The 25648-nt window shown below is 37.6% G+C and overlaps 1 protein-coding gene across 6 annotated transcripts in view; it reads right to left on the bottom strand.

Moving 5' to 3' along the window:
• CSNK1G1 (casein kinase 1 gamma 1) overlaps positions 1 to 25648 on the bottom strand; it is a 151543-nt gene that overhangs the window by 73414 nt on the left and 52481 nt on the right. For all 6 annotated transcript variants that reach the window (XR_009531800.1, XR_009531799.1, XM_060097196.1 and 3 more), the window contains exon 3: positions 5410 to 5450. Coding sequence is in view for 4 of the 6 variants with exons in the window: in XM_060097196.1 (XP_059953179.1) it covers positions 5410 to 5450 (41 nt within the window). In the remaining 2 variants the exon portion in view is untranslated. The remainder of the gene's footprint in view (positions 1 to 5409; positions 5451 to 25648) is intronic.

Raw genomic sequence — 25648 nt, 5'->3', positions numbered from 1 at the left:
TTTAAATTCAACATGTGATGATGACATCATTCCATAACAGTAAGTAAAACTATATATTATTTTGTGTGTGTGTGTGTGTGTGTGTGTACATACACACAAACCTTAACTTTTGGACATGTGAACTGCTTTCAGTTTTCAATATTACGAATAAAGCTGTAGGAACAGTGTTATGTATATTTATTTTTACACTTTAGAGAATTAAAGACTGTAAATGCAACTAAGATATGTAACTTGTAACTTTAATTAATACAGTGTTCAAGTTTTTAAAAATAGAGTTTTCTAAAGATCCCAAAGATAAAGCAGCCATACAACCATACTTTGCTCTCTACCAAACTTCAAGAATTGGCTGGCTAATCATTCTGAATTGACAGTATATCAGGCAACTAGTTAACAAGAAAATCAAACATTACCCTGAAAGATACATCTGTATATCCATTAGGATGGCTAATATCAAAAACACAGAAAATAGCAAGTGTTGGTAAGGATGTGGAAAAATTGGAACCCTTGTGCACTGCTGCTGGGAATGTAAAATAGTGCAGCTACTGTGGAAGACAGTACAGCAATTTCTCAAAAAATTAAATATAAAAGTACCACATGATCCAGCAATTCCACTTCTGGATATACACCTAAAAGAACTGAAAACTCGGGCTTCCCTGGTGGCGCAGTGGTTGAGAGTCCGCCTGCAGATGCAGGGGACACGGGTTCGTGCCCCGGTCCGGGAAGATCCCACATGCCGTGGAGCGGCTAGGCCCGTGAGCCAGGGCCGCTGAGCCTGAGCGTCCGGAGCCTGTACTCCGCAAAGGGAGAGGTCCCAACAACCTCAAAAAAAAAAAAAAAAAAAAAAAAGAACTGAAAACTCAGACTCAAAATGATATATGTAGACCCATATTTGTTGCACTATAATTCGCAACAGTCAAAAGGTGGAAGCGACCCAAGTATCTATCAACAAATGGATGGATAAATAAAATGTGGTTACATTTTGTTCTATACGTGTGATGGCATATTATTTAGCCATAAAAAGGAAGGACATTCTGACACATGCTACAAAATGTGTGAACCTCGGGGATGGTATGTTAAGTGAAATAAGCCAGACCCAAAAGGACAAACACTGCATGATTCTACTTATATTAGGTACCTAGAATAGTCAAATTCATAGACAGAAAGTTGAATGGTGGTTGCCAGGAGCTGGGGGGAGAGGGGAATGCTGTTGGTGTTTAATGAGTACAGAATTTTAGTTGAGGGAGGTGAAAAAAAAGTTCTAGAGATGGATGATAGTGATGGGTGCACACCAATGTGAATGTACTTAATGCCGCTGAACTGTACAACTAAAAATGGTTAAAATGGTAAATTTGAGACTAAATTCCTTATCAGATATATGATTTTCAAATATTTTCTCCCATTCCATGGGTTATCTTTTCACTCTGTTCAGAGTCCTCTGATGCACAAAAGTTTTTGATAAAGTCCAACCTATCTATCTTTTCTTACTGTGCTTTTTTGTGTTATATCCAAGAAATCACTGCCAAATCTAACGTTATGAAGATTTTCCCCTAAGTTTTCTTCTAAGATATTTATAGTTTTGGCTCTTATGTTTAGGCCTTTGACCCATTTTGAGTTCATTTTTGTGTATGATGTAAAAGGTCTCACTTCACTGCATGTGGATCTCCAGTTTTCCCAACACCATTTGTTGAAAAAAACTGTCCTCTCCCCATTGAATGGTTACTTGTCCTATTTTTAATATAGGCTTAAAGGAAGGAGAGTTCCACAGCTTCCCTTATTAATTCATGCTGGTGTTTAACAAGTTTCATGGTTTAGAAGGTCTTTATATGTAACTGCAATCTCCCTTACTGAAAGTTTAGCCTATTTCTCTTATATTCTCAATAACAAAGACAAAACAGCTCCCGAATAACCTGTGAATACTATAACAGCCATCTTCAAATAACAAAGCTATTCAGTCATTTCTTAAACTTCCTTTATTCAGGCAAAGTAATTTCAATTCTTTTAACCTTTTCTGTGGTCCCATTTTTTAGTTATTTGATCACCCCTGAAGGCTCTTCCTGAACCCACTTGAAGTTTTCTGCATTTTTCTTAAAATATAGAATCCACAAATCACAGAATTCAGAACTTTCCTTGAAGTTATCTAGTCTACACCTTTGCTTCTAGGAAGGTTTTATCTAAATCAATTCAGGTAGGCTAGAATACTTCAAGGCCCTAAGGAGCTCTATGAAAGAACTCATACCCTTCTCTGATTGCAAAATCAGCAAGCATCAGAGTTGGCCTTCAAGTTTCTCAAGATTCTTGCATTCCAAAAAAATTTATTTAAGACTATACTGTAGAGTCACTTCCTTATTCATTGATCTCTTCAGCTACAGAGTCTCCATTCAGGTTTTAGATCTTCTAATATATCACCATCAAAGCAGCCAATTTCATGGGCCTCCCTGGTGGCGCAGTGGTTGGGAGTCCGCCTGCCGATGCAGGGGATACGGGTTCGTGCCCCGGTCTGGGAGGATCCCATATGCCGCGGAGCGGCTGGGCCCGTGAGCCATGGCTGCTGGGCCTGAGCATCCGGAGCCTGTGCTCCGCAACGGGAGAGGCCACAACAGTGAGAGGCCCGCATACCGCAAAAAAAAAAAAAAAAAAAAAAAAAAAAGCAGCCAATTTCAGAATTTGTCTTTTAGCAAAATCATTAATAATTCACAAGAAACCAAGAGAGACAGTGATGACAAATTGATATGGAACCAGAGGTTGATCTAAACACTAGAAAGAGGAGGGTTCTTTCTGGAGAAACAGTCTTGAATTCTGACAAACCACAAGAGTCAATGAATTTTAAAAAACACAGATCCTTCTTCAAACTAATACCTTCAAACTTCATACTGGAAACATCAATAGGAAATATTCAATCTGATCTTGGGTAAATAAGTTAACAGATTAAAAAAAGCAATATCTCTTTAGAGTTATAGGGCTAAAAGTGGGTGTACACATCACATATATTCAGACATGAGGGGCTTTTTATCACAGACGGAAGGACTTACATCCTTCAGCCAACCCCTTCAGCACGTAGTCGTAGCCTGCTCAACCACCTGGAGCTTCAAGTGCTCTTCTGAAAGCACTATGAATAAAGGACACTGCAAACAATCTATAAGATTGTAAAAGGCAGTAGGATTAGCAGCATGGAGAGAAAACTTTTTAAACAACTGTTAGAAAACCTCTGTTAAAAAGAACCCCAGGGGCTTCCCTGGTGGCGCAGTGGTTGAGAATCCGCCTGCCGATGCACGGGACACGGGTTTGTGCCCCGGTCTGGGAGGATCCCACATGCCGCGGAGCGGCTGGGCCCGTGAGCCATGGCCGCTGAGCGTGTGCGTCCAGAGCCTGTGCCCCACAATGGGAGAGGCCACAACAGTGAGAGGCCCGCGTACCGCAAAAAAAAAAAAAAAGAACCCCAGAAACCTCGGTGACAGGGGTAAAGGAGGGGTTCATCACACTAGTTTGTTTACACTGTATCTGATTTTTTAAAAAATGTTCCTAGAAATCCAAGAAACAAGAGCCCACAATGAAGATCCAAACAAAGTAGAACTGAAACACTACCAGCAAGGGCTTCCTTATATTTCTGTGCCAGATGCTGATTACATTTTCATAGAGGGCTGGCTATTTGCCAGAATCATGGTTATTCTGGAACACACATACCTGCCTGAAATCCTAAACTGACAGCAGACGGCTATCTTGTAGGACTGTAATGCTTAAGGCAAATTTTGCTGTTACAGTGAAAAGAGCTCAATTACTGCCATCATATCTCCCACAGAGAATACAGCCCCACAGCAAGAGAGGAGGCCCATAGACAAGATTGTCATCCTTTAAAAAGCCTTTATTTAAGGTTTATTTGAAAGAGAAATGAGGTACTGAGGCACACCATACTAGATGACATGAAGTCTATCTACCTTTAACTCTTGGCCATACAAAGAATAAAACTTTAATAAAATGTAAGTGAAATGCAATGGTCAGTCATGTCAATAATGTTATGCAACCTTATCTAAACAGGTCGACTAGTATGAAGCTGGAAAGAGAAATCTAGATAGAATGAGTTGCCCCTAACAGAAAGCCTCAGAAGAAGTCCTGATAAATAAGGGGACAATTACAAATATACAGTATTGAGGCAACATTTTAAAGTGTTTTAGGGGCTGCTTCTCCCTATTACTAGTCCCAAAGAATCAAAATTATTCCAACTTACCAAAACAATAAAACAGAAAAAGTAAAAAAGAGATGAACTAGATAACACTTTCACAGAATAATCAAATTCCCATAAATAAAAATATACAGTTAATTCTTTGACATTCAAGCTGAGAAAAATATTTGGTCTGCATTGTTACATGCATTGCCTCTCTTCCTGCTCCCATTTCTCCAACAAAACTTCCAAGTCAACAAACAAAACACTTGGTTCCCAAGGAGCTAGCTACCTGCTCTAAGACCTGCTCCCTGTCCACCTCTTTGTAGAGAAACTAATCTGATGTCTGTCAGTTCTTCACAGGACAACTCTAACTCCTCCACAGACAAGCTTAATGAGAGGAAAAGACCGACCACAGAGCAGGTGTGGATGTGGTAGGGGCAATTCATTAGAAAAGAACAGCAATTACCACAAGATACTTCCTTCAACTATTAACGCCTCTGCCTTCCAACTAATAAAGCCCAAAACTACCTTCAGATCCTGGGAAATATACTAGGATTTATTAGGAGGACAATATTTATACAGTTTTATAGAAACTAGTTATATGAAGCATTTAATATGGCTAGAAATGGTTTTTCATCAACCTTAAATATAAGATAAAGAACTGTTTCTTCTAAAACTATTAATCCTTAAAAATAATAGAATTATTCTTTTTTAACAGGATGTTACTTTCAATGACCAGGTTAGTTATTCATAAGATTAGCACTGACAAAACTAATTGAACTCTTTGCTTCAAATCTGACCACATAATGTGTTTTTCATGTTTGACAGCTTTTTAAGGCAATGATTAGATGATCACATTCGGAAGTATATTAATAAATACCTTACATTTAAAAAATGGATCAGTCATATTCAAGAATAAGAATATGATTAAAAAAATAGCACTGTGAAAGGTACAAAGTTTACAGCAGTTAATAGGGTTTTTTTTCCTTCCAGCTATGTTTTATTAACTTTTTTTGATTTATCATTGCTAACACTCTAGTTAGCATCCTCTAACTATATAGTGTTTTACAGTATACAGTGATTCATCACTGTAACACTATATATATTTGAAGGAAATGACTATGTGGGATCATATGCAAGGAAAAATAACATTAGTATTTTTGTGAATGCTTACAATTATTTCCTGTAAAAAGATATGTGAAGGGTGAGAGCACTAAAACATAATTACCACAAATATAGATTCTACTCACCAGTTTGATAGCTACATATTCATTGGTGTAGAGATTTTTACCTAGGGGAAAAGCAGAATGTATATGTTTTAGTGACATTTATTCTGGGAAATGCAAAGCAAAATCTTAGCTTACAGGGTCATGAGAAAGGTCACATTCCCAACGCTGTTCACATATATGAAACAAGATTTGTAAGTGAAAAGCCAAACAGAGATAATGAGACCCAGCAAGACAAGAACAAAAACAGCTTGAGAATTTGAAATTTTAAGTTAGACATGAGAATCTTTTATTTTAAGGGAAACAAATCTCGGGGACTTCCCTGGTGGCCCAGTAGTTAAGACTCCAAGCTCCCAATGCAGGGAGCCAGGGTTCCATCCCTGGTCAGAGAACTTGATCCTGCATGCATACCTCAACTAGGAAGTCTGCATGCCACAACTAAGAGCCCACTTGTGGCAACAAAGATCCCACATGCCACAACTAAGACCTGGTGCAGCCAAATAAATAAATAAATATTTTTTTAAAAAAGAAAGAAAACAAATCTCTTTGTCTGTCACACACACATTTTGTTATTTAATATTTCCCAACTATAGAGCTATGAGGCAACCCAAGAAGAAGAAATGCCAGAATTACAAAGATAGAGAGATTTTAACTCTTGGCACAAAAAACACAAACCCTCATTTTTCTAACTCACTGACAAGTAAGGTTTTTTTATTTTTTGTCATGGTATTTAGTATCAACTTTAGTTGGCATAAAGGACAGTGTGAAATAAAACCAGTTATTGGCCTGCTCCTTCTGGAAAACTCATCTACTGTCTCTAAGTAGATGATTCTCAAAGCTGTTTTGACTCTTCACCAGAATTCAAGCTCTACATCTTCACCTATATGCAGAAATAGCTCTCCACCCAGACAACACTTAACTCAAAGTTCTTCCTGCAGTTGTAACCTTTTTCCTCTGAACTTCTCTACTTATAGAAATGGAATCAATATTCCTCTGTACTAGACATCTAGAGCCAGAACTTGGGGTGAGTATAAGAGCAACAACCATCAGTTAGTGAGCCCACACTACATGCTGGGTACTTAGCTACCTTTACCTCTTCAACTCCATTGGTCCTTGAAGGCTAATTTTAATTCCTTGTGAGTGCTTAGTATAGACCATATAGCTCAGCCACTGCACTGGACTTCACATTGCTTCTTATATATTTGTCCTATCTTATTCAGCTGGACTATAAATATCTTGAGAGTAGCGATTTTATTTAATGGATCTATCAATGCCCTATGGTGCTTAAGACCATGTTCTGCACATCTCAGACACTCAAAACCTTGACTGATTAAAAGTTATAAGTACATATAGTATGACTACTTTTTAAATAATACATGGAGGTAAAGGTTATATATACACATAAACGTACATATACATATGTACATAGCTGAATATATATGCATGGAAAAGTATACAGAAAGATGTACATTAAGGTATTAAATGACTGTTTCTGGGCTTCCCTGGTGGCGCAGTGGTTGGGCGTCCGCCTGCCGATGCAGGGGACATGGGTTCGTGCCCCGGTCCAGGAGGATCCCACATGCTGCGGAGCGGCTGGGCCCGTGAGCCATGGCCGCTGGGCCTGCGCATGTGGAGCCTGTGCTCCGCAATGGGAGAGGCCACAACGGTGAGAGGCCCACGTACCGCAAAAAAAAAAATGACTGTTTCTAATTTTCATATAATATAGGTTGTTTTGATAATGAAAAAAAAACAAACCCTGCATTTTGGGAACAAAAGGCTGCTTGTAATATTGGTTATTTTTAACAAGCTCTAGACAATAGATGGCCATTATACTTTTAATACAGTTAAAATTACACCATTATACTTTTAATACTGTTATCAGTTTTCCCAGTACTTTTATGTGAAGAAGAGTACACTAATTTAGGAATAACTTTTGTCTGCAAACAACATTAATAGAGAGGATTCACAGGTTGCCAGACAAACACCTAAGACATCATAAGATGAATAACTTCTTTTTTAAAGGAGCAAAAGTAGAAAATAGCCATTTTTTTCCCTTTCTATATTAATTGCATTAAGTTCTAAAAGTTAATTTGTGTTTCTGATTAATGTTCCCACCAAAATCATTTTAAAAAATATGTTTGATGAAATTGTGAAAAGGATACCAACAACCGAGAGAGGACAAGATGAGGTAGTAACAGCCAGCTCCCAGGCAGATTAAAACTCCAGCTTGGCCACAGACTTCTTCCACGCGAAACAGGATGCTGCATAAAGATTTTTCAGGAAAGCCCTTCCGGGCACTGTATAAGCACTGTTATTGTGATCTAAAACTTATTTTAGCAAAGGGCTGACCCTAAAAACTTATTACTGCTTAGAGGAAAACGGTCAAGTTTAAAACTGTAAATGTGTTTGGGGAGGGGGATGTCTTTCCGAATTGGACACCCCTTCGAGTTTTAGCAGTAAGAATCACTGGGGGGTAGGGAAGTAGGGGCACCGAAATTCACCCCTTACTCATTTAGACTACAATATGACTTCACTGTTAAAGAATTAAATAAATTTTTGAAGTATATGCTTAAAGTAACAGATCTTTAATTCAAATAGATTACAACTTTTAAAGTGAATTGAGATGGTGGTATCAGTGTAAGCCTAGTAATCAATCTGGATTCTGATCTGTGAGCAAGAAAAGAGAGAAGGCAATCACAGGAGTCTCAGAAAGGATGTACTTTTCTTTCTTTCTCCCACCACCTCCCCACAGGGTGTGAAAAAATGAGTAGAATTTTAACAGTTGAAGAAGGGAGAAAAAGACATCTCAGGGAGAAGAAACTGTATGAGCAAAACAATAAAAATGAGAAAACAGATGGTTTAGGAAGAGAATGGGCAATGGTCTTGGGGTAGATGGACCATAAGTTGCACCATGAAGATCAGGAAGGGGTGGGGATGGGCAAGGAGTGGTTAGGGGAGCAAAAGAAACTAGAAAAGTAAGGGTGAGCCCACATTAGGAAAGTCTTCAATGCCATCTTAAAGCTTAAAATGAAAGGTTTCTGAGTAGGGTAGTGACATGATCAGATCTCTGATTTAGAATAACTATACCTCCTTTGTAAAGAGGTATAAAAGATTAACCAGAAAAATAAGACACCAGAGGTAAGGGAAAGTGTTTGAGTATTTAATACCCCTCATATGCAAATATCAGACACCTAAGATGAGCAACACTCACTTCTCACCCTTCAGAGACTGCATTCTAGATCCTCACACAAGACCTTGAACATGGTGCCTCAAAGTTTGATAAATAAATCACATAAAGTGATAAGTGTTAAAAAAAAGAAATATGAAAAAGTCAGTAGATGACTTAGATGAGGGAGGGTAAAGCATTTGGGCACAAATGGCACTTGAGGTGAGCCTCTGAGGACGAACAGGAAAGGATAAAGAGCATTTCTTATAAAAATACTAATTTGAACATTAAGGTGGAGAAATGATAGAAAATGCAGAGAATGTGATAAAGTATGAGTGGACCAATATGAAAGGAGCACAAAGCATATGGGGGAGAATGGTGTGAAACGAAGCCAGAAAAATCCATACAAACAGTATGAATAACGTTGAAAGCCAGCTTCTTACTCCGAAGTAAATACTTTTCCTAAATCCTCACTTTTCTTGAAGATTTGGGGGAATCCTTTTTTTTTTGTAGTAAAACTTGCTCTATTATAGAAATTGTGCAGGGACTTCCCTGGTGGCTCAGTGGTTAAGAATGCGCCTGCCAATGCAGGGGGCACGGGTTCGAGCCCTGGTCTGGGAGGATTCCACGTGCCACGGAGCAACTGGGCCTGTGAGCCACAACTACTGAGCCCACGTGCCACAACTGCTGAAGCCCGCGCACCTAGAGCCTGTGCTCCGCAACCGGACAGACCACTGTAATGAGAGGCCCATGCACCACAGCGAAGGCCCACACACAGCAACAAGGACCCAATGCAGCCAAAAAACAAAGAAAGAAATCCTGCATAGTTTTCTTTTGGAGGAAGACCAAACAACCAACCAAACAAGAGTTCAAAGAAATCCCAGGCACTTATGGATCTGCTTATTCCAGAGTCTAGGAGGCCTCACCAATCAGAGGGGAACCTTTTCCTCATTTTCCCTGTGTTCAGCTGGGCAGCCCAGTTTTCACAGCTCAGTTTACCTTCAACAGTGTGACCTTTACATCTCCTGTGAAGGTGGGAAAGAGTAGCTGCCAGGCGATGCCAGGGAAGGAGGGAATTTAGCGATGCAACTGCTCCATATATATATATATATATGTATATACTTGCAACTAATCTTCCTGTTTTTAGTGCCTTCTGCATCCCAACTTTTTGAAATTCCTACTGTCTCCAATTCTTGAACTTATTGATATCTGGTGTATTCTACGTTACAAACTGGCCTACCCGTTAAATCATTCCGCTTTCTCTGGACTGCTAAATTAGTTACCACTTAACTGCTTTCCAGCTTCCAGAATTTTGTTAAAATTTCTCACCTGTTTTTATCTTCTCTCTCTCTCTCTCTCTCTCTCTCTCTCTCTCTTTGGTTCCTGGTGGTTTTTATGCCTTTAAAAAAAATCCCTTTTCTAGGCCTTCCCTGGTGGTGCAGTGGTTGAGAGTCCGCCTGCCAATGCAGGGAACACGGGTTCTTGCCCCGGTCCGGGAAGATCCCACATGCTGTGGAGCTGCTGGGCCCGTAAGCCATGGTCGCTGGGCCTGTGCATCCGGAGCCTGTGCTCCACAACGGGAGAGGCCACAGCAGTGAGAGGCCCGCATACCACAAAAAAAAAAAAAAAAAAAAAAAATCCCTTTTCTAAATATACATTATAAAACTGAGGCAGTGGACATCCCCTGGTGGTGCTGTGGTTAAGAATCCACCTGCCAATGCAGGGGACACAGGTTTGAGCCCTGGGCCAGGAAGATCCCACATGCCACGGAGCAACAAAGCCCATGCACCACAACTACTGAGCCTGCGCTCTAGAGCCCACAAGCCACAACTACTGAGCCCACGTGTCACAACTACTGAGAAGCCCGCGCACCACAATGAAGAGTTGCCCCCGCTCACTGCAACTAGAGAAAGCTCACGTGCAGAAACGAAAACCCAATACAGTCAAAAATAATAAATCAATTAATTTTAAAAAATAAAATAAAATAAAACTGAGGCAGCACTCAGTTTCTTCAACTTACACATATATTATAATTAGTTATTCATGCATCTTTTTACCTCCACTAGGCAGTGAATTTCCTAAGGACAAGAATGTTCCACTCATCTTTTTATCCCTAACGACCAACATAGTATCTGATATATAGTAGGTAACAGTGTTTGCTGAAGTGAACCAAATTGACTTGATATACAGAGAAGGTTCTTCTGAGAAAGTTTTAGGGCAATTAAAAAAAATTTAGTTTAGAATCAGATTATGGATAATCCTAAATGTGAATACAGGAGTTTTGACTTCATTATTCAGCTTGTGAAATCACCAAAGATATTTGTGCTAAGAGGAAACATATAGTGCTGAAAGTTGTATTTTAAAAATATTAATCTGGGGGCTTCCCTGGTGGCGCAGTGGTAGAGAGTCCGCCTGCCGATGCAGGGGACACAGGTTCGTGCCCCAGTCCGGGAGGATCCCACATGCCGCGGAGCGGCTGGGCCTGTGAGCCATGGTCGCTGAGCCTGTGCATTCGGAGCCTGTGCTCCGCAACGGGAGAGGCCACAACAGTGAGAGGCCCGCATACCGCAAAAAAAAAAAAAAAAAAAAAAAAAATTAATCTGGTCCCAACGTATAAAATAAAAGAGACAAGAATACCTATGAAGAAAATGAACAGGAAGCTTTTATAGTAGAACATTTAAAGAATAACATCTACCACTTCAGTGTGGTTATGAGGATTACATGAGTTAGAATATGTGAAAGTACTTTGTAAACTGCAATGTCCTAGATAAATCTAATTTTTATGACTTCTATTATCATGGCAGGTATGATGCAATAATTCCTGGAAGATAACTTTAAAAAATAGGATTTATAATCAAGGCATTTAGAAGAAAAAACTAACAACCTTTGGATTACATATAAACATGAGGGAAAAGGAAAATAGAAGGGTTAAAGTTGATGCTTTTAATTAGAGGAGAACAGAAAGAAAACCAGGAGAGTAGGCAACGATCGTTTCACTCTACCATGATGCCTTCCTCCAAGTTCTCACTAAACCTAAAAGCAGCAGAGAAATTATGAAATGCCTCTCAGCTTCAATTTTGTACCTGTATAAAAGAATATAAACACAGAAGCATAATGACACAGCTTATGTAACACCAAACACGATAGCTAATACATTACAAAATGCTAGCTTGCTTTTGTTTGCTTACTTTCTCCACTTATTTCAAAACAAGCTGAACACATGTCATCCTCTTAAAAAGCAATTATCCTTATTCCTAAGAGGCCCTGGAGGTGACTAGATAATTCTCCTGAGCTATGCATCATTCAAATGAATTCCTTTGCCAGGGGGCATCATTAAGACTGAAGAGGTCAGGGGAATTCCCTGGCGGTCCAGTGGTTAGGACTCCACGCTTTCACTGTCGTGGCCTGGGTTCAATCCCTGGTCAGTGAACTAAGATCCCACAAGCCATGCGGTGTGGCCAAAAAAAAGAGAAGACTAAGAGGTCAATACAAAACACAGCCAGGTAGAAGGCTAGACAAACACTAAGCCACTATTCTCAGTGATACACAAAAATTTTGCTCTGGAAGAATTTAATTACAAAGATAGAAGGTTACAATCCTGCCCATTTAAAATGAATGACTGCTTCATCTTACAAAAAATTATATATATATATATATATATATATATGAATGATATATCAATAATTGTGAGATAGGCAGTTTACTGAACAGAAAAATACCATTGATGAGGTGGCATAATCCCAAGCAATCAAAGCTTTTAGTTGCTGTACAAAATTCACAATGCTTCCCAAGGTCACTTCCTGGCTATGGGTTCTTTTATTGTTAATGTAAAAGAAACTGCATTACATAGTAGTTTTGGGAGCTTTACATCCAAACTCAGCCCTTCTGAAGCAGCAGTCTTAGATGTGAAGCTACCCATAAAATCCACTGCATGAAGACTTCCTGTTTCAGTAAATCGCCTACAGAGACAACATTTATGGTAAGCTTCATCAGACAAAGCACTATTTCATATTTCAAAGAACCAGCAGGTGTCAGTTCTCAGAGTCACACTGATAAAGGAACATACAAGCCTCAGGTTCCCAGTTTAGTTAATCTCCAGCTGTCAGATTTCTTGCCGTAAAGTGAAAGTAGTTCATTTATAAATTACTACCTAGAACTTGTCAGAAAAAAAAAAAAAATCCAGCCAAATGAATGTGAGGCAATTAGTAGTTAAAACAAGAAACCGATCTATGGTTCAAGATGGTGGAGCAGAAGGACGTGCTCTCAATCCCTCTTGTGAGATCACTGGAATCATAACTAACTGCTGAACAATCATTGACAGGAAGACACTGGAACTCACCAAAAAAGATACCCTACATCCAAAGACAAAGGAGAAGCCACAGTGAGACGGTAGAAGGGCGCAATCACAATAAAATCAAATCCCATAACTGCTGGGTGGGTGACTCACAAACTGGAGAACACTTATACTGCAGAAGTCCACCCACGGAAGCAAAGGTTCTGAGCCCCACCTCAGGCTTCCCAACCTGGGGGTCCGGCAACAGGAGGAGGAATTCCTAGAGAATCAGACTTTGAAGGCTAGCAGGATTTGATCGCAGGACTTCGAGAGGACTGGGGGAAACAGAGACTCCACTCTTGGAGGGCACACACAAAGCAGTGTGAGCATCGGGACCCAGGGGAAGGAGCAGTGACCCCATAGGAGACTGATCCAGACCTACCTGCTAGTGTTGGAGGGTCTCCTGCAGAGGCAGGGGGCATCTGTGGCTCACCACAAGGACAAGGACATTGGCAGCAGAAGTTCTGGGAAGTACTCCTTGGCGTGAGCCCTCCCAGAGTCCACCATTAGCCCCGCCAAAGAGCCCGGGTAGTCTCCAGTGTTGGGTCGCCTCAGGCCAAACAACCAACAGGGAGGGAAACCAGCCCCATCCATTAGCAGACAAGCAGATAAAAGTTTTACTAAGCTCTGCCCACCAGAGCAACAGCCAGCTCTACCCACCACCAGTCCCTACCGTCAGGAAACTTGCACAAGCCTCTTAGATAGCCACATCCACCAGAGGGCAGAGAGCAGAAGCAAGAAGAACTACAATCCTCCAGCCTGTGGAACAAAAACCACATTCACAGACAAGATGAAAAGGCAGAGGGCTATGTACCAGATGAAGGAACAAGATAAAACCCCAGAAAAACAACTAAATGAAATGGAGATAGGCAACCTTCCAGAAACAGAATTCAGAATAATGATAGTGAAGATGATCCAGGACCTCAGAAAAAGAATGGAGGCAAAGGTCGAGAAGATGCAAGAAATGTTTAACAAAGACCTAGAAGAATTAAAGAACAGAGATGAACAATACAATAACTGAAACGAAAAATACACTAGAAGGAATCAATAGCAGAGTAACTGAGGAAGAATGGATCAGTGGCCTGAAAGACAGAATGGTGGAATTCACTGCTGCAGAACAGAATTAAGAAAAAGGAATGAAAAGAAATGAAGACAGCCTAAGAGACCTCTGGGACAACATTAAACGCAACAACATTCACATTATACGGGTCCCAGAAGAAGAGAGAGAGAAAGGACCCAAGAAAATATTTGAAGAGATTATAATTGAAAACTTCCCTAACATGGGAAAGGAAATAGCCATCCAAGTCCAGGAAACACAGAGAATCTCATACAGGATAAACCAAAGGAGAAACAAACCAAGACACATAGTAATCAAATTGGCAAAAATTAAAGACAAAGAAAAATTATTGAAAGCAACAAGGGAAAAATGACAAATAACATACAAGAGAACTTCCATAAGGTTACCAGCTGATTTCTCAGCAGAAACCCTACAAGCCAGAAGGGAGTGGCATGACATATATTTAAAGTGATGAAAGGGAATAACCTACAACCAAGATTACTCTACCCGGCAAGGATCTCATTCAGATTCGATGGAGAAATCAAAAGTTTTACAGACAAGCAAAAGCTAAGAGAATTCAGCACCACCAAACCTGCTCTACAACAAATGCTAAAGGAACTTCTCTAAATGGGAAACACAAGAGAAGAAAAGGACCTACAAAAACAAACCCAAAACAATTAAGAAAATGATACTAGGAACATCCATGTCAATAATTACCCTAAACATGAATGGATTAAATTCTCCAACCAAAAGACACAGGCTTATTGAATCGATACAAAAACAAGACCGATATATATACTGTCTACAAGAGACCCACTTCAGACCTAGGGACACATACAGACTGAAAGCGAGGGCATGGAAAAAGATATTCCATGCATATGGAAATCAAAAGAAAGCTGGAGTAGCAATACTCATATCAGATAAAATATTATAAAATAAAGAATGTTACAAAAGACAAGGAAGGACACTACATAATGATCAAGGGATCAGTCCAACAAGAAGATATAACAATTATAAATATATATGCACCCAACATAGGAGCACCTCTATACATAAGGCAACTGCTAACAGCTATAAAAGAGGAAAGCGACAGTAACACAATAATAGTGGGGGACTTTAACACCTCACTTACACCAATGGACAAATCATCCAAACAGAATATTAGTAAGGAAACACAAGCTTTAAATGACATGATAGACCAGATAGATTTAATTGATATTTATAGGACATTCCATCCAAAAACAGCAGATTACACTTTCTTCTCAAGTGCTCACAGAACATTCTCCAGGATAGATCACATCTTGGGCCACAAATCAAGCCTCAGTCAATTTAAGAAAATTGAAGTCATATCAAGCATCTTTTCTGACCACAGCGCTATGAGATTAGAAATCAATTACAGGGAAAAAAACGTAAAAAACACAAACACATGGAGACTAAACAATACGTTACTAAATAACCAAGAGATCAATGAAGAAATCAAAAAATACCTAGAGACACATGACAACGAAAATACAACGATCCAAAACATATAGGATGCAGCAAAATCAATTCTAAGAGCAAAGTTTATAGCAATACAAGCCTACCTCAAGAAATAAGAAAAATCTCAAATAAACAATCTAACCTTACACCTAAAGGAACTAGAGAAAGAAGAATAAACAAAACCCAAGGTAGTAGAAGGAAAGAAATCATAAATATCTGAGCAGAAATAAATGAAATAGAAACAAAGAAAATAATAGCAAAGATCAATAAAACTAAAAGCTGGTTCTTTGAGAAGACAGACAAAATTGATAAACCATTAGCCAGACTCATCAAGAAAAAGAGGAAGAGGACTCAAATGAAAAAAATTAGAAATGAAAAAGGAGAAGTTACAACAGACACCACAGAAATACAAAGCATCCTAAGAGACTATTACAAGCAACTCTATGCCAATAAAACAGACAACCTGGAAGAAATGGACAACTTCATAGAAAGGTATAACCTTCCAAGACTGAACCAGGAAGAAATGGAAAATATGAACAGAACAATCACAAGTAAGGAAATTGATACTGTGATTAAAAATCTTCCAACAAACAAAAGTCCAGGACCAGATGGCTTCACAGGTGAATTCTATCAAACATTTAGAGAAGAGTTAACACCCATCCTTCTCAAACTCTTCCAAAAAATTGCAGAGGAAGGAACACTCCTAAACTCATTCTATGAGGCCACCATCACCCTGATACCAAAACCAGACAAAGATACTACAAAAAAAGAAAATTACAGACCAATATCACTGATGAATATAGGTGCAAAAATCCTCAACAAAATACTAGCAAACAGAATCCAACAACACATTAAAAGGATCATACACCATGATCAAGTGGGATCTATCCCAGGGATGCAATATATGCAAATCAATATATGCAAATCAATCAATGTGATACACCATATTAACAAGCTGAAGAATAAAAACCATATGATCATCTCAATAGATGCAGAAAAAGCTTTTGACAAAATTCAACACCCATTTATGATAAAAACTCCCCAGAAAGTGGGCATAGAGGGAACCTACCTCAACATAATAAAGGCCATATACGACAAACCCACAGGAAACATCATTCTCAGTGGTAAAAACTGAAAGCATTTCCTCTAAGATCAGGAACAAGACAGGGATGTCCACTCTCACCAGTATTATTCAACATTGTTTTGAAAGTCCTAGCCACAGCAATCAGAGAAGAAAATAGAAATAAAAAGGAATGCGAATTGGAAAAGAAGTAAAACTGTCACTGTTTGCAGATGACATGATACTATACATAGAGAATCCTAAAGATGCCAGCAGAAAACTACTAGAGCTAATCAATGAATTTGGTAAAGTTGCTGGATATAACATTAATGCACAGAAATCTCTGCATTCCTATACACTAATGATGAAAAATCTGAAAGAGAACTTAAGGAAATACTCCCGTTTACCACTGCAACAAAAAGAATAAAATACCTAGGAATAAACCTACCTAGGGAGACAAAAGACCCATATGCAGAAAACTGTAAGACTGATGAAAGAAATTAAAGATGATACAAACAGATGGAGAGATATACCATGCTCTTGGATTGGAAGAATCAATATTGTGAAAATGACTATACTACCCAAAGCAATCTACAGCTTCAAATTACCAATGGCATTTTTTTACAGAACTAGAACAAAAAAATCTTAAAATTTGTATGGAGAAACAAAAGACCCCGAATAGCCAAAGCAGTCTTGAGAGAAAAAAACAGAGCTGGAGGAATCAGACTCCCTGACTTCAGACTATACTACAAAACTACAGTAATCAAGACAATATGGTACTGGCACAAAAACAGAAACACAGATCAATGGAACAGGATAGAAAGCCCAGAGATAAACCCACACACCTACGGTCAACTAATCTATGACAAAGGAGGCAAGGATATACAATGGAGAAAAGACAGGCTCTTCACTAAGTGGTGCTGGGAAAATTGGACAGCTACATGTAAAAAATGAAATTAGAACACCCCCTAATACTATACACAAAAATAAACTCAAAATGGATTAGAGACCTAAATGTAAGACCAGACACTATAAAACTCTAAGAGGAAAACATAGGAAGAACACTCTTTGACACAAATCACAGCAAGATCTTTTTTGATCCATCTCCTAGAGTAATGGAAATAAAAACAAAAATAAACAAATGGGACCTAATGAAACTTAAAAGATTTTGCACAGCAAAGGAAACCATAAACAAGACGAGAGGCAACCCTCAGAATGGGAGAAAATATTTGCAAACGAATCAACAGACGCAGGTTTAATCTCCAAAATATATAAACAGCTCATGCAGCTCAATATTAAAAAAACAAACAACCCAATCCAAAAATGGGCAGAAGACCTAAATAGACATTTCTCCAAAGAAGACATACAGATGGCCAAGAAGTACATGAAAATCCACTTAACATCACTAATTATTAGAGAAATGCAAATCAAAACTACAGTGAGGTATCACCTCACACCAGTTAGAATGGGCATCATCAGAAAATCTAAAAACAACAAATGCTGGAGAGGATGTGGAGAAAAGGGAACCCTCTTGCACTGTTGGTGGGAATGTAAATTGATACAGCCACTATGGAGAACAGTATGGGGGTTCCTAAAAAACTAAAAATAGAATTACCATATGACCCAGCAATCTCACTACTGGGCATATATCAAGAGAAAACCATAATTCAAAAAGACACATGCACCCCAATGTTCATTGTAGCACTATTTACAAGAGCCAGGTCATGGAAGCAACCTAAATACCCACTGACAGACGAATGGATAAAGAAGATGTGGTACGTATATACAATGGAATATTACTCAGCCATATAGAGGAATGAAATTGGGTCATTTGTAGAGACGTGGATGAATCTAGAGACTGTCATACAGAGTGAAGTAAGTCAGAAAGAGAAAAACAAATATCGTATATTAACGTGTATATGTGGAACCTAGAAAAATGGTACAGATGAATCAGTTTGCAGGGCAGAAACTGAGACACAGATGAAGAGAACAAACGTATGGACACCAAGGGGGGAAAGCGGAGGCAAGGGTGGTGGTGGTGGTGGGATGAATTGGGAGATTGGGATTGACATGTATACACTAATATGTATAAAATGGATAACTAGTAAGAACCTGCTGTATAAAAAAATAAAGAAAATAAAATTTAAAAAAAAACACAAACAAAACCCAAGAAACCACTTCTATGTAACTCAGATTGTTTACCATGTCTATTTAAGGCAAAGAGGCTGGCCTTCACTATCCAGACAGCAACTCCTTAAGTAGGCAGCATGATCAAGGGTAAGAAGATAATAAACACTACAACTTTAAAGAAAGAAGTCAGAGGCTTTTTTTATTTTTACTAACTTAATTCTACTAGTTTATTAGCACACTATGCAGAAAGATTTCCCAAATGGTTAGTAGTTAACAGCAATGATAATTCCTTCTTGTGCTAAGTTTTTTGAAGGGATTACTTATCAAAACCAGTAAGTAGTTTATTATAAAAAATCTTATTAAATCTTGCTTAACACCACTGGTAATGGTATAGCGCATGTTTACTATTAATATGTAAGACATATCTGTTTTAGACAACGTTAAAATGTTTTCTAAACTGCAGAACACGATCGATTAGTGGAGTGTGAAATAAATAAATTCAGTGGGTTCTGACCAACACATTCTTTAAAGAAAAGTAGTATAAAATTTAAAAGTACATCACACTTAGTAAGGTGTATTACTTCATAAAACTTCTGCTTCCGACATACACAAATGTTAAATTCTGTATACACTAGATCACAATATAATACGTATTTTTTTAGTATGAGTCATGGTGAAAAAATAAAAGCCATTAATACAAAACCATCTGAAAAGCAATTTCAATTATTTCATTTTGAGATGAAAAGCTTAGGTCAGTGACAACTAGTTCCTATGACTTTCCTAAACTGTTAAACATAATAGTCTATTCTGATGAATCTATTAGAAAAATCCTCATTTTCAGCTGAAAGTCTGGAGTGAGACTGAGCAGAGTGAGGTAGAAGAGGGTAGATGATGTCATTGATAAATGAGGCCAAAGAAGGACCTGTACTCCATTTCAAGAGGGTGACCTATGATGTACTTACAGAGGCAATGCTTTAAGCAAGTGTGTAAAACTTTCTACATTATAGTGGTGAGGGGGAAAAAAAACAAACAAAGCTGGAATGAATCACTCCAGAAAGCATGATACTCTACAGCAGAAAAATAACGAAGTACTTTAGTTTTTAAAAATTTTATTATGCAAAATCTCACTTATACAATGATTCCCCGATGTAGCCTCACCCAATTTCAATAACGAAATGATTTTGAAGCAAATCCTAGATGTTATATTATTTCATCAGTAAATATTTCATTACAGATCTTTAATAGATTTGAAGTATTCCTTAGAGCAGATGGATTACTTGCTATTTGAAGACCTGCCACATAAATGTGAAAAATTAAAAGACCAAATGGAGATCTGCGGATACTGAAAAAGTTATAGTACCTAGTCGACGTTTCAGCCATTCAGGAAGAAAAGTCCAAATGGTCCTTTGAAAAAGCAAAAGGGTTGAAAGTGAAAAAAGCACAATTATGAACATAGTTAAAGGTAAAACAATTGATTCTAGAAGAACTAAAACTATGGATTGTCAATGACTTGAACCTGATCATCAGGCAAAAATGGTCCAATATTTCATTAATATTTTCCTGCCAAGAAGAATATGACCTCCATTCTAAATGATAATGCAAGTTTTAAGAGGAAAGAAATATATTAATGAAGTTGCAGGAGTAGAAAAGTATGCACATTTAAAATTAGGCATTCAACTAATGTACAAATTGGAGAAGCCACGTACCTGAAAACTTCACAAATCCCAGTGATGCACTTATGTCCATTTCTTTCTCATTGTAATGAAGGTACTTACATTAAAAGCAATGTTAACTTACTGTTTGTTTTTTTTTTAAGTCTTGCTTTACTGTTAATTATTTGGACAATTTCCTGGAGTCTGGCATATAATTTTTCAGCTTTGTTTAGAGCCAGTGATTGTGAAGTAGCTCCTCCTGAGGAACAGTGGAAAGCTATGTGAGGGTCACTAACACATACTGTTAACATCTAAAACCAAATTTTAATCCTCTTGCACAAATGATATCCCCTCAATTTTTTTTAACATTTCTTCTTTTTTAAATTTTTTAAATTTTTGATTCTTCTTTTTAATTGGGGCATAATTAACATGAAGTAAAGTGCACAAATGTAAAATGTATAATTGAGTGAATTTTTACATATCCATACATATACCTATGTAACCATCCAGGGAGAGAACATTTTCAGCTCTCCAATAGGCTTTCTTGTGCCTCTTCCAAATCAGTAATCCTCATTTACCACTACCTAAAGTTACCTGTTCTGTTTAATTGCAAGAGATTAGTTTTGCCTATTTTGAACATCTATCAATGGAAATATACAGTAACCACTCTTTTGTGTCTGGCTTCTTTTGCCCAACATTATGTTTGAGGTTTATCCATTTTGTTGCATGTATTAATAGCTCATTCTTTTCATTTAAAAAAAAATTGGGGGGGGTAGTTCATGTTTATTAGTCTGCATAATGACTTAGATGTTTGGTTTGAACATTCTCAAACAGTTTTTTTTTTTTTTTTTTTTTTTTGCGGTACGAGGGCCTCTCACTGTTGTGGCCTCTCCCGTTGCGGAACACAGGCTCCGGACGTGCAGGCTCAGCAGCCATGGCTCACGGGCCTAGCCGCTCCACGGCATGTGGGATCCTCCCAGGCTGGGGCACGAACCCGTGTCCCCTGCATTGGCAGGCAGACTCTCAACCACTGCGCCACCAGGGAAGTCCTCGAACACAATTTTTTGGTGTACGTAGATATGCATTTTTCTGGGCACATACCCTGGGTCATAGAGTATTCACATGTAGAAGTAACTAAAATGTCCATCATCTGATGAATAGATAAAAGAAAATGTGGTATATCCATACAATGCACGAAGAAGTGACCTGCCTCCAATGAAGTGATCCACAATAAGAAAGCACAAGGCTTCCTATGTCAGAGGACCATGTTGTTAGTAATAAAAAAAAAATTAAGGTCTCAGTGTGGTCAAGTCTTTTCTTTTTGAGTAAGGACAACTAAATTGTCAAATCCACTTTGCATTCCATCTAGTAGCATATTTGGACATAAAAGACAGTCCTCCTCAGGAAGAAGTCTTTGGGAAGTATAAGTTGAGCTGATATCATAAACTACTCTCACTGGCCACCAAGGACAACCAGGGCAAAAAGGTAGTCACCCTATTCAGGATTACCTTTCCTCATTTTTTAATCTTATATTGGAACTGCTGTTTCTTCCTCCACAATAAAACTTTAATATCTTAAGCTAAACATTAAGAAGCTACCAACTTAATTTCACTCACAATAGCCAAGAGGTGGAAGCAACCCAAATGTTCATCAGTGGATGAATGGAGAATGGATGGATGGTATATACATACAACAGAATATTATTCAGCCTTAAAAAGAAATTCTGTCATGTGCTACAATGTTGTTGAACCCTGAAGACATTATGCTAAAGAAATAAACCAGTCACAAAAAGGCAAATACTATATAATTCCACTTTAATGAGGCATCTAAAGTAGTCAAATTCATAGAACAGAAAGTAGAATGGTGGTTACCAGGGGCTGTAGGGAGAGGGAAAAGGGGATTTTGTTTAATGAGTATAGAGTTTCAGTTGGGGAAGATGAAAAAAATTTCTGGAGATCTGTTTCACAGCAATATGAATATACTAAACCCTACTAAATTGTACACTTAAAAATGGTCAAGATGGTAAATTTTATGTTGTTAAAAAAATGAATTTGGGCATCCCTTTCAGACCCACAAATGCCATTTCTAGGAAAATAAGAAATTGCAAGACCTACCTGGTCAGTAATAATAACTATTGTCATTTTGAGCAGGGTCACTCGCAATTTGTAATGGGAGAACATGGTCTTTGGAGAGACCACATCAAGATATAACCATAAATGGGTTTGTACTTAAGAAGAAGGAGAAGAAACTAACTTAATTTCAAATAAAGTATAAGTAACTGAAAGCTTAATTCAATGGACTTGCTAAACTCTAATTTGTAGAATTTAGGCAATGTAGTATTTTTTAGTAAAACTTTTGCTGCTTTAGGGGCTGGAACTGAAAAGTTCTTAACTTACAACCATCAGATTCTCATTTAAAGTCAAAAAATCTTTCCATGTGGGTAATAAGAATAAACATCAAAGCAGCACTATCTGTATTGAAAACTGCATTTCTTTAGATTACCTTAAAAACCTTGCAGGAAAAAAAAAATCTCTCTTGGTTATTAAAGTGATTATGAAGCAGTGAAACAGATATGTATAATAATACAAAATCATGATTTACAAAGTATAACTTAAGACTGACCACAAATGAAATAACAGTTTTATCTCTAATCAATAATTTATTGAAAAATAAAAAAATGTTCAAAATGTGATGAGATTTGAAACTTTCCCTAGTTTAATTCTAAATATAGTTTCACAAGAGGGAAAAATCATTTCAACCTATACTAAGTGATTACACTACTCAATTCTAACATGAAGTTACATAATCATATTTGTAAGTCTGCATATTAATTTTGACTAAGCCTATGTACATTTTTTGGTAATGGCTTTTGAGATGTAATTCACATAACATACAATTTACCCATTTAAAGTGTACAATTCACTGGGTTTTAGTATGTTCTCAGAATCATGCAACTGTCACATCAATCAATTTTAGAATATTTCTATCACCTCAAACCCCCCCCAAAAATAAAATAAACCTCATACTCTTTAGCTATTACCCACCCACCAGCCGTCCTGTCCCTCTCTCACCTCTAAACACCAGTCCTTAAGCAACCACGAATCTACTTTCTGTCTCAATAGTTTCTGTGAGTCAACAGATTCATCTATAATGGATGTTTCATACAAATGGAATCACATAATATGTGGTCTTTTTTAACTGGCTTCTCTCATTTAGCATAATGTTCATCAATAGCATGTATTTTTATTCCTGGATTCATTTGTTCATTCATGGCCAAATAATACCACATTTTGTTTATCTATTAATCAAGTGGTGGACATTTGGTTTATTTCCACCTTTCCACCTGTTCATACCGCTATGAACATTCACGTATAGGTTTTTGTGTGAATAATGTTTTCATTTCTCTTGGGTATGTGCCTAAGAGTGGAATTGCAGGAAGAAATGGTAACTCTTATGTTTAACTTTCTGAGGAACTGCAAAACTGTTTTCCACAGTGGCTGTACCATTTTACATACCCTTCAGCAGCATGTGAGGTCTCTAATTTCTGCACATCCTCACCAGTCAACACTTATTATCTGTTTGATTCCAGCCATCCTAGTAGGTATTATGTGGGATCTCACTGTGATTTTGATTTGCATTTCCCCAATGACTACTGATGTTGAGCATCATTTCATGTGCTTAATGGCCATTCCTATGTCATCTCTGGAGAAATGTCTATTCAAACCCTTTGCCCATTTTAAAATCAGGTTATTTGGGGATTTCCTTGGTGGTTCAGTGGTTAAGAATCCTTGCTTCCACTGCAGGGGGCACAGGTTCAATCCCTGGTTGGGGAGCTAAGATCCCGCATACCACGTGGTGTGGCCAAAAAAAAAAAAAAAAGAATAAAAGTAAAATCGGGTTATTTGTCTTTTTATTGTTAAGTTCTAAGAGTTTTTATATACTTAAAATACTAGTCCCTTATTAGATATGATTTGTAAATATTTTCTCCCATTATATGGATTGTTGTTTTACTTTTTTTCAGGATGTCCTTTGCAGCACAAAAAATTTCATTATGATGAAATCCAATTTATCTATTTTTTTCTTTTGCTATTTGTGCTTTTGGTGTCATATCTAAGAGTCCACTGCCAAATCTGAGGACCTGAAGATTTACCCTTATGTTTTCTTCTAAGAGTTTTACAGTTTGGGCTATTACATTTAGTTCTTCGACACATTTTGGGTTAACTTTTGTATAGTATGAGGTAAAGGTTCAAATTCAATCTTTTGTACGTCAACATCCAGTTGTCCTAGCACCATCTGTTGAAAAAATTATCCTCTCCCCACTGAATGGTCTAGGCACACTAGTAGAAAAGCAATGGACCATAGATTCATATCTGGATTCTCAATTCTATTCCATTGACCTATATGTCTATTCTAATGCCAGTACCACAGTGTCTTGATTACTGTTGCTTTGTAGTAAGTTTTAAAATAAAAAAGTGCGAGTCATCCAACTTTGTTCTTCTTTTTCAATATTGTTTTGGTTCTTCTGGGTCCCTTGCAACTCCATATGAAATTTAGGTTCAGCTTGTCAATTTATGCAAAAAAAACCAGCTGGGATTCTAACAGGGGTTGTGTTGAATCTGTAAATCCATTTGGGGAGTACTACATCTTAACAATATTAAGTCTGATCCCTGAATGTGAATGTTTTCCCAGGTATTTAGGTCTTCTTCTTCTTCCTTTTTTAAATTTACAATGCTGTGTTTCATTTCTGCTGTATAGCAAAGTTACTCAGTTATATATATATATATATATATATATATATATATTCTTTTTAAAATTTTCTTTTCCGTTATGGTTTATCACAGGATATTGAATATAGTTCCCTGTGCTATACAGTAGGACCTTGTTATTTATCTAGGTCTTCTTTAATTCTTTTCCAAAATGTTTTGTAGTTTTCAGAGTATAAATTTTACAGTCATTTCGTTAAATTTATTCTCTTTTGATACTATTGTAAATGGAACTGCTTTCTTAATTTCATTTTTGGATTAAACATAGATACTTTTGTATAATAATTATTCAGACCTCTTCTTTCATTATCCATTCTCAGAAGCATACTGTCTTTTCTTTTTTTTTTTTTTGGCCAAGCCGTGCAGTTGCGGGATCTTAGTTCCCTGATTAGGGATCAAACCTGGGCCCCTGGCAGTGGAAGTGTGGACTCCTAACCACTGGACCGCCAGGGAATTCCCTATACTGTCTTTTAATTAGAAAAATATTAGTATCTCTTAAACCTCAAGTAGGGAACTCTCTTATATAAATAAATTTTTCAGAAAAGTGAAGTGACACTCTTTCAATTAAAGTTAAAAAGTAAAATCATTTACAATGGAAATGTTTGTAAAGCTTCATGTTTCAT

Source organism: Mesoplodon densirostris, chromosome 4, assembly GCF_025265405.1.
Source record: "Mesoplodon densirostris isolate mMesDen1 chromosome 4, mMesDen1 primary haplotype, whole genome shotgun sequence".
Lineage (NCBI taxonomy): Eukaryota > Metazoa > Chordata > Mammalia > Artiodactyla > Ziphiidae > Mesoplodon > Mesoplodon densirostris.
This window is presented reverse-complemented; position numbering and strand designations above follow the sequence as displayed.